Source organism: Humulus lupulus, chromosome 2 (assembly GCF_963169125.1).
Source record: "Humulus lupulus chromosome 2, drHumLupu1.1, whole genome shotgun sequence".
In the NCBI taxonomy this organism is placed as follows: domain Eukaryota; kingdom Viridiplantae; phylum Streptophyta; class Magnoliopsida; order Rosales; family Cannabaceae; genus Humulus; species Humulus lupulus.
In genome coordinates, this window is record NC_084794.1 from 31,761,992 (window position 1) to 31,772,964 (window position 10,973).

Here is a 10,973-nt window from a genome sequence, read left to right on the forward strand (position 1 = left end):
TGAACCATTGGTTAAGGATGGTAAGAGGATTGCAATAATTGATATTGAAGAAGTGAAAAGCCAATCGACAAATTGGAGTTCTACTGTTATCTGTATGGTTCTTGGAGCAAATCCTCCAATGGATGTGTATGAAGGATTTATAAAGAGAGTTTGGGGTCACCTAGGGATTGTTCAAATTGCAAGGATGACAATGGGTCTGATTATGGTGAAATTTAATGATGAGGCTACTTGAGACCATGTTCTAGAAAATGGTATCCTTCATTTTGACAGAAAACCAGTGCTTATTCGGCCATGGACTACATATTTAAGTGCTATACGTATGGTTCGTTCAGTGCCGCTGTGGATTAGATTGCAGGATCTAGGCCTTCAATATTGGGGAAGCAAGTGTCTTAGTGCTCTAGTTAGTACTATAGGCAAACCGATAATGGTAGATAAGTTTACTCAAGAGAGATCTAGAATTTAGTTTGCTAGGATCTTGGTGGAGGTTGAAATCACAGACAACCCTCCTCGAATTATTCATTTTTGGAATGAACAAGGTCAGCTAGTGGAGCAAGGCGTGGAATATGAATGGCTGCCTGTTAAGTGTAAAATGTGTGAAGGTTATGGGCATGCAATGGCTGAATGTCGTAAGGAGATGAAGACACAATGGGTTAAGAAGGAACCTCTCCCTAGAACCTCTGCTGATGAGGGACGGGATAAGGAAGACCAAATGCTGGGGGTAACACTAGATTTCTCTAAGGAGTTAAATGAAGGCTCTACTGCAATAGAGGGACAGAATTCTAAAGGTAAGGAATTGGTTGATGACCCTAAGGATGTAGAGGGTCAGAGTTCAACAGAAAAATGGTTATCCCATAAGAAATTGGGTCATTTGAATAAGCAAGGGCAAACAAGGAGCAGTAATAAGAAAGATAGCAAATCTATGGAAGTAGGACAGAGGCAAACAAACCACTTTGAAGTGCTTCAGGAGAAGTTAGAGGGAGAGAAAGGAGGAAGGGGAAAAGTTAGAGCCTCTGATGGATAACTGTAATATCTTGAGTTGGAATATTAGGGGGTTGAATAGTCTGAAAAAACATAAAATTGTATTAGATATTTGTAGTAGGGGTTGGAGCCATTTTGGAGACTAAAATGAAGGGGAACAAAGTTCAGGATCTGATGAATAATACTTTTAGAAACTGGGATTTTTACATTAGTCCTGTTATGGAAGGAAGAATTTTGATAATTTGGAGAAAGACATTTGTCAAGGTTAGTGTTCTAGAGGAGAATAAGCAATTTGTTCACTGTCATATTAAAACGGCAGGTCAAAAACACTCATTTACTGCTACTTTCGTTTATGGTCTAAATACTTTGGAGGAAAGGAAGGTCTTATGGCTAAGTTTATCCAAGATTGCTCGTCCAGTCTCTTCATGGACAATCTTAGGAGATTTTAATGCGATTTTTATAGCAAAGGATAGAAGTGGAGGAAAACTGGTGTCTAAATTGGAACTATTGGATTCTTCTTAGTGGTTGGCAGAGAATCAACTGTATGCACTTAAAAACACTGGTTCTTTCTTTACATGGTCTAACAATCAAGAAGGTTCAGCTCGTATATATTCTAAGATAGACCATGTGTTTTGCAAATGAAGAGTGGTTAGATTTATTTCCTAATACATCAGCCATGTTCAATTGGGAAACAATTTCAGACCACTGCTCTTGTACAATTTCTATTTTGGCTGTGGAGAATGTGGGTGTTAAACTGTTTTATTTTTATAATTTCTGGGCTGATCATGTTGATTTTAAAGCAATGGTTTTAGAAAATTGGAGGAGGATGATTAAGGGGACAGGTCTGAAGGCTTTATATTTGAAGACTATGAGGTTGAAACATAAGCTGAAGAGGTTTAATAAGGATCGTATTGGAGATATAGAAGTTCACTATCAAAAAGCTAAAGATCAATATCAAGAAGCTCTTTTTCTTGCCCAACTTCATCCTTATGATTTTACTCTACAAGATAAAGTTAGAGCAGCTGCTGAAACTTTCAGAAATCAAGAGCATATGTATCACAGTTTTTTGTCTCAAAGAAGTAAAATAACTTGGTTAAATAAGGGCGACATGAATATGACCTATTTCCATGCTTGTTTGAAGAAGCGTTGGGAGGCCAATAGAATAGCCACTTACATTTTTGAACAAGGAAGGATGGTGGATAATTTTTCTGAAGTGGTTTCTCACTTTTTGAATCATTTTAAAGGTGTAATGGGAAGTCCTAGTTCAGCTTCTAAGCAGTTAAACAGACAATGTATTGCGATAGGTCCTAAGCTCTCAATAGATCAACAACTTTTATTATTGAAGCCCTTCACCCCTAAGGAAATACGAGATGCAATGTTTAGTATTCCTACTATCAAATCTCCGGGGCCCGATGGTTATGGTTCAGCATTTTTTAAGGTGTTGTGGCAGGAAAATGGTAGTGAAGTGAGTAAAGTAGTAAGTCAGTTCTTTGAGACAGGTATTATACCAGAGGAGCTGCTGGAAACTACCTTGTCTCTGGTCCCAAAAATTGATAACCCTACTCGAGCTGTGGATTATTGGCCCATTGGTTGTTGTTCTACAGTCTATAAGTGTATATCAAAGTTATTATGCTATAGATTGGCCAAAGTCCTCCCAGATCTAGTTCATCCTAACCAGGGAGCATTTATCCAAGGTTGATCTATAGCTCACAATGTCTTAATTTGTCAAGATCTTATCAAGAATTATAGAAGATCTTCTATCTCACCAAGGTGTGCAATTAAAATTGACATAAGTAAAGCCTATGACACAATAGATTGGTGGTTTATAGAGGATCTTCTAAAGGCATTGTGTTTCCCAGCTAGATTTATAGGTTGGGTTATGACTTGCTTGAGGAACACATCTTACCTTTTACTCATGAATGGAAGGGTTCAAGGCCGATTTAAGGGGAAGAAGGGACTTCGCCAAGGGGATCCAATCTGTCCACTTTTATTTGTTCTAATCATGGATTATCTTACTCGAAGTCACCAATTAGTTGCCCAAGGTTCTGTCTTTAGGTATCATCCTATGTGCAAGAGTCTCCAACTCATTAGCTTATGTTTTGCAGATGACTTGCTGTTATTTTGCAAAGGGACTCTATCAATAGTTAAAGTTCTAAAGAATGTGCTTGGGGAGTTCAGTTCAGTGACAGGGCTTCAAATTAATGAGAGTAAATCTCAAATTTTCTTTGGGGGAGTTTCTGCTGTAGATAAACATCAAATTGTTGTTGAGATGAAGTTGCCAGAAGGGGTTTTTCCTCTTAAATACCTTGGTGTCCCTATAAGACCAACCAAATGGAAGCATGAAGACTATGATATCATCATTCAAAAAATCAAAATGTGATTGCATACTTGGGCTAGTAGGCACTTTTCTTTCACTGGTAGAATTCAATTGATTCACTTAGTTCTTTTTGGGCTGAGGAACTATTGGATGAGTGTTTTTGTTCTTCCTCAAAGCATAATCAAGGAAGTTGAAAAACTCTATCGTGGATTTCTCTGGGGAGTCAATGGCAATAGGAGCAAGATTCATATGGCTTCTTGGGAGAAGGTGTGTCTGCCAAAAGCTTATGGTGGTCTCGGCTTTAGAAATGGTCTGTTTTGGAACTATGCCATTTTAGCTAAGTACATTTGGGCGATCTCTGAGAAGAATGATTTGCTGTGGGTTAAATGGATAAACTCAATATATTTGAAAGGCTCAAACTTCTAGTCTTATAAGTTACCTCCGGATACTAGCCGGTATTGGAGGAAATTATGTAATTTGAGAGGCAAGTTCAGCTGTGAAGATATCAAATCTGCTGGTTTTTCTGGGAAATTTCAAGCTTCAATTCTATACAACAGTTCTCTTAGCCAACAACCGGTTGGATATCATTGAGCTGTTTGGTGTAGATTGTTTATTCCTAAGCATAGATTTTTGTTATGGCAAGTAGTTAACTCCCAGTTTCTAACCTGTGACAACATAATTCGATTCAATGTTCCACTTGACTCTCTTATGTGCCCTGTTTGTGGGAGATATGCAGAAAGTCACTCCCATATTTTCTTCGACTGTATTCTTTCCAAACAGATTTTGGACCTTATATTTGATTGGATGGCTTTTAAAGCCTGGCCTACTGAGTATGATAGCTTGAGGATCTGGCTCTCTAGCAGAAGCCAAGGTGTTCTTTTTCATATCACAAACATGATTTTGGCAGCTGTGGTGTATAACATATGGAGGAATCGGAACAGTTGTGTTTATGACAATTATTCTAGGACTGCTGTAGGTATTGCAACTGATATAAAAACTACCATTCAACACAGGCTATACATTGTAAAAAACAAGAAGTTGACTACACAGGAAAAGAGAATTTTAGCTAAGATAACAATGTAATTAGTTGGGTGGGCTGGTTAGGAGCTATTTGAGCTTTCTTTTTTTTTTTTAATAGTTTTTATCTTGTTTTAGGTAAGGCTGGCTGAGTTTTTAAGCCTCTGTTTGTAGACCGGTTGGTTTGTATACTTTGCCTGTTTGATTAATGAAGTTCAATTCTTCTTGTTGATAAAAAAAAATAGTACATACACTTTTATGTCTTGCTATGACTGTTTTATTTATTTATTTATATATTATTATAATCACCCTAATATATATTTTGTATTTGTTATATTTTATGCATTGTCTATATAAAAAGCGTGCAGATAACGATTTTTTTTTAGTTTTAGTGATTTATTTTGTTAATTTTAATAGAATATTCTAAAAATTTAATAAAATATACCTTCAAAACTAATTAAAAATAGATATTTTTAATTATATTAATATAAATTCATATATTATAATAGAAATTCAAATATTATAAATACTAGATATTTAATAATTATATTAATATAAATTTAAATGTTATCATGATAATAGTTGAATTCATATTAATATAATTAGTAAAAAAATTAGAATTATATATTATTATTATAATAATATTTAATACAAGATTATATATTTAATATTTATATTAATATAAATTTAAATATTATAAAATATTATTATGATAATAATATATAATACATAATTTTAATTTTTATTAAAAAAATATTATTTGTATTTAAAAAAGTTATCATATTATATATATACATATATTTAAAAAAATCATAAATAATATTTTGGTTTAATTATTAAAATTTATACGATAATGATATAAATTTAATAAAATAATTACAATAATATGTTAGTTGTATCTATTAAATGCGTTATGTATTAAAATTTTGAATTTTGGACATAATGGTATAATATTTTAAAAAATATCTATATTTTATACAAATGTTAAATTATATAAAATGACAATAGGAATTAATTAGTTTTAATTTCCGAGTCTCGTGGGCCTGTATGGACTGATATTACAGACACTAATATTGCAAGTTTCATGGGCTTGATCAAAGCCCTACGAAAAAGCCTTATATACAGTCCTTCTCGACGCATCGCTTCCACTCCCATTCGCCGCTCCCTGCCAAAACCCTTTCTTCTCATCTATCTCTCTCGCTTCACTACTCTCTTCGGTTCCCATGGCTCCCAGGCGGCTTAAGGAAGCACCCCCTCCTGCCGATTCTTCTTCTGAAGAATCAGAATCGGAAAGCGAAGCCGGCATTGAAGAAGAGAACGGTGTCGCAGCAGAAGCGGGTAATGGAGAAAAATCTAGTCAAGAAGATGACGATGAAGATGATAGCGAAGAAGAGGACGAAGATGATGGTGAAGAAGATGAAAAAGGAAAACTATCTTCGCATATGATTAAAGAGGAGGAATCTGATTCTGGGTCGGACTCGGAGACGGATTCGGATTCGGATTCTGACTCGGACAACACCAACCCACCTTCGCCGACCACCGCCGACTTCACTATCAAGCCATCGAAGTCCATCGAAGACTCTGTCAAGTCCAAAGTTCAGAAGCCCACGAAGCCCAGTGTCTCGACTCCTGCCCCAGCCACTCCCACGACCACGTCGAAGCGTGCGGCGGAGAAGGAACTTGAAGGAAAGAACTCAAAGAAGAAGAAGGCTACCGATGAAGAGGACCCGAAACAGTTGTCCGCGTTCCAGCGATTGTGGAGTGACGACGACGAAATTGAGATCTTGAAGGGATTGATTGATTACCAGTCAAAGAAAGGGAAAGATCCTACCGCTGATATGAACGCTTTTCTTGAATTCATCAAGAAAAATCTCCATGTTGATGTGGAGAAGAGGCAGTTGTCGAGCAAGATATCCAGGTTGAAGAAGAAGTATTTGAGTAATTCTGGGAAAGTTGAAAAAGGCGAAGAATCTGTTCTTTCGAAACCTCATGATCGCAAGTCATTTGAGCTGTCGAAGAAGATTTGGGGTAGTACTGTGACTAATGGCGATGGCAGTGAAGATAGTGCTAAAAGCGCAAAGAATAAGTCGAAGCCGATCGTCAAGAGTAGTGATGGTGAAGTAAAGACTAACCCTACTGACCCAGATGAGTTCTGGTCTAACTATCCATGCCTGACGGACTCTCTGAAACTTGTGAATTCCATCCCAGAAAACTTAATGAAGCAAACACTTCCTTTGATTGCAAGTTCTAAGTTGAAAGAGCTGGAGAATAAGTGGAAGAAGTTACACATGGAGGGAATAGAGCTCCAAAATCAGAGGAATGAATTGACTTTTGAACAGAGTAAACTTATATTGAAGTTGTTGTAGTCATTCAAGCCAATGGTTTTTTTTTTCTTTTTGCTGTTTTTTCTTTATTCAGTGTTTGGATATTTTGCTCACTAAGTTGACACTTCAAGATGGTTCTAGGGTTTGCCAAATTTTGTTAATGAGGATCATCTTTTTCCGAATATTATGTCAAATTATATGAATTTTTTATTTTGTGAATATATATAACCCAGCCATTGCCGAACCAAGGCCAGTGGTTGTGGCTCAAACCATCAAGTTCTTCACTACCGGGTACTTTCTTCTGCCTTTTCTTTTTCATTCTAATTTTGGGTTTATTTCATTTCCAATTGTGATCTGAAATTTCATTTGTTTAAGATTATTTCTATATGGTTATGTGTTTTATTGTTGAGAAAGAATAAAGAAATGGAAATTGGCTTTGCAGAATGTGGGTGTCTCGTTGTGAGTTGTTAAGTATTGATTTTTCATTGTGTGGTTTTTGGAGTTTTTGATCTTTATATGCAGAAGTGTCATTAGTATTGCCTTGTTATACTTGCGCCGTTGAACCCATAAGAGTAGATTAAATATAGAGTTGAATTAGTACATTTTTATGGGAGAAAACTCCGGTGTTTCTGATTTCCGAACAGAGAGTAAGCTTTGTATAACCCTGCTAGATTCACTTTTGTTGCATATTCCTTCAAGTGATGATATTAGTTCAGATCCAACATTTGGGGAAATGGCTTGTGTTTGTAGTTGTTTAAGCTGTGCACATAGAGCACGGTGAAAGCATTTTCTTTGGAATCATGATAATATATATTTTTTCTGAGGATACTATATCTATTATATTTATAAACTGATCATGGATCATGTATGGATCATGTGAGCGCGTTCAAATCCAAGTTATAAACAACTCTGCATTTTGGAACCTGTTTTCCATGATTTACTCCTAGTGACTAATTTATCTAACCGAATTTACTAAACTTATTAATCACAAAAATGTAATGAATTTTTAAAACGTTTTTATTAAATATATATATATTTTCAAAGACACCACAAAATGTAACGATTATATAAAATATATTTATTTTATTTTTATTCATAGTTAAAATATCATATTTAAACATTTTTAAAGTGTTTTTTTTACGATATCATCAGATCATGTGTTTGTTTCTTTAAATTTTATATGTATAACACTAATTTTTATATTTTAGTAATTAATTATCTTTTACTGAAAATGACATATTAGTTAAAAACGACACTAATGGGACAATGACATAAATTATAAAAACGACAATTTTTAAAGAAACTGGCACAGAATAAAGAAACTACAGTATAGCCTCTTTCTATTTAATGGAATACTTTGTATAAAAATAACTTCTATTTCTTTATGCCCAATTTAGGCTTTTTATACATAAGAATAACAAATTATGAGTCTCATACATACTGTAAATGTCTTTCCTAGCTCCTACTTATTGTGTATGAAAGATTAGTTGTACATGAAGATATGATAAATATTTTTTGAACAACACTTGTCAGGGAAACGAATGGTGCACAAGTGATAGTGAGATGAGCATATGAGATAAACATGAGTTTAGAAGCTCCATTTTCTCTCGAGGAAATAAAAGATGCAGTTTTCTTTATGCCTGCAGATAAAAGCCCAGGTCCAGATGGTATGAGCGCATTGTTTTACCAAGAACATTGGGATATTGCGGGCCTGTTAGTATCAAGAACTATTTTAGAATGCTTAAATGGAAGTGAAGATTTGTCTACAATTAACTCAACATTGATTACTCTGATTCTAAAGGTGAAAAATCCAGTTGCTATCACTGATTTTCGACCAATCGGTCTTGTCCCATACAAATGCATTTCTAATGTATTAATTAATAGATTAAAACATTTCCTAGCTTCACTCATCAGCTCTACACAGAGTGTATTTGTCCCGGGAAGACTTATTACAGATAATGCACTTATTGCCTATAAGTGTCTTCACAGTTTAAAATTTAAGAAGTCAGGGAGGAAATCATTCGCAATAATGCAATTAGATATGAGTAAGGCGTACGATAGGATTGAACATATTTTTGTGGAGAAAATGTTACTTAAGATGAGATTTCGGCCTTACTAGATTAACAAATTAATGAAATGCTTATCTTCAGTTCGATATTCGTTTTAAATTAATTGATTAATCTATGGCTAAGTAACTCCATCAAGGGTTTGAGACAGGAGGACCCTCTATCACCTTATCTTTTTCTGGTTTGTGCAGAAGGATTTTCAGCTTTAATTCAACAAGCAGAAATTAGAAAGGATATAAAGGGACTAAGAATAGCTAATAGAGCTCCTTTCATTACCCATTTATTCTTTGCGGATGACAGTCTCATTATCGTTCAAGTATCTGAGAGATCTCTACAAGCTATACAAAACATATTTTCTCTATACTCGACATGTTCAGGACACGTAAAGTTTTAAACCATTGTAATCAAATTCCGAAAGACACAATTAAGGCATTCACTAATAACTAGCTCTAATTGGAGATATCAATTTATAAGTTTCCAATTTTTCAAATATATCCAAAATCAGTGTCTTTCTTTCTATGGTGATGATAATCTTTACAAAGTCTTTATTACATTTTTCTCCAAATACTTTAGAAGAGATTGCCACTTTGTATACATCCTCTTTAAATATGCAAATGACTGATTCCATAGAAACATATTTGGGTCTACCTATGATGGGAGGTAGAAATAAGAGAATTATGTTAAATTCAATAAAAGACAAAGTTTGGATGAAGTTACACTTATGGCAATCAAAGTTTTTTTCTCAAGCTGGAGAAAAAAATCTTACTTAAAGTTGTTATCCAAGCTATGCCAACTTATTTAATGTCATGCTTTCGTATACCAGAAGGATTGTGCCAAGAAATTGAAAGACTACAAGCTCGGTATTGGTGGGGTTCTAATACTGAACAAAAGAAAAATCATTGGCGTGCATGACATAAAATGTGTAGACCAAAGTGTGAGAAAGGATTAGGATTCTAGAGTTTTATTCAGTATAATCAGGCACTACTCGCAAAATAGGCTTGGTGATTATTAATAAATCCTACCTCCCTTCTAGGAAAAGTGTTCAAGACAAGATACTAGAAACATACACGTATAATGGAGGCTAGAGAAGGTCATTACCTTCGATAACATGGAGAAGTATCATCTGGGGTAGGGACCTTTTCATATAGGATTGCGATGAAGTATAGGCAATGGAAAAGATACATTTGGCTTTTAGTGATCTATGGATCCCAAGACCTCCATCTTTTCTCTCGAGTACAATTGATATATCTGATCCCCTTAGAGTACGTGATCTCATAGAAACTTCTGGTTCGTGGAACATGATACGAGTCCAACAATTTTTTAATGCTGCTGACGCCCAAAACATCTTAACCATACCTTTAACTCCTTTTGATCATCCAGATTCATGGCTTTGGCACTATACAAATCATGGAAACTATTATGTCAAAAGTGGGTATAATCTAGTCTTGACTATGGACACTGCACTGCCCTCTTCATCTGGTACAATATTAGCAATGTGGTGGAAGTCCTTTTGGGGAATCAAAATACCACGTAAAATTTTACATATTGCTTGGAGAGGATACAATGAAATTTTTCCCACTCTTAAAGGTTAAAATCGACGCAATATCTTTTCACACATTGTTTGTCCACTATGTGGTTTTGGAGAGGATTATAATGCACATGTTGTCTTTTAGTGTCATTTCTCTAAAGAAATATGAGATCGGTGGGATTATCCATTCATGTCACATAGGAAAGAAGATATTTCCTTTAAGGAAATTCTACTTTATGCCTCTGAAATTATGGAAAAAGAATACTTTCAAAAAATGCTCATCATAGCTTGGGTAGTTTGGTTTGAGAGGAATAAAAGAACTCATGGCCATCCAGCAAGACAAGAATACCAAGTGTTTGAATGGGTAACCCAATGCTGGGAATCAATAAGAAGCACACAGAGAACGATAGAGCAACCCTTACAAAGTGAAAAATCTCCACACCAAAGAAGAGAAGATTTGGGGAACCGCCCCATTATCTTATTAGTGGATGTTGCTGTCAGATTAGCTTTATACAGGATCTTTATTTATTTTCATGTATATCTAATATTAAACAAATTAATACGAGATAGCCTAAAACATGTGTTCTAAAATTGAATTCAAAGAGAAACAAAGATTATAATACTTACAATATACGCAGCAGAATGAAAGAGTCATTTCTTAAGTTTCTCTAACTCTTGTATCCTCTCTGTCGCAGAGTATTATCAAGAAACTGAACCGATCTTCTATTTTCTTCACAACCTTC

At 34.9% G+C, this 10,973-nt stretch overlaps 1 protein-coding gene across 1 annotated transcript; it reads left to right on the plus strand.

Annotated features, from left to right (window-relative positions):
• The first annotated feature begins 5,451 nt into the window (after positions 1–5,451).
• LOC133817626 (STOREKEEPER protein-like) lies at positions 5,452–6,920 on the plus strand. Its single transcript, XM_062250195.1, has one exon. It carries the CDS (start codon positions 5,536–5,538, stop codon positions 6,676–6,678), a length of 1,143 nt encoding a protein of 380 aa, XP_062106179.1. The 5' UTR covers positions 5,452–5,535; the 3' UTR covers positions 6,679–6,920.
• Positions 6,921–10,973: the final 4,053 nt, after the last annotated feature.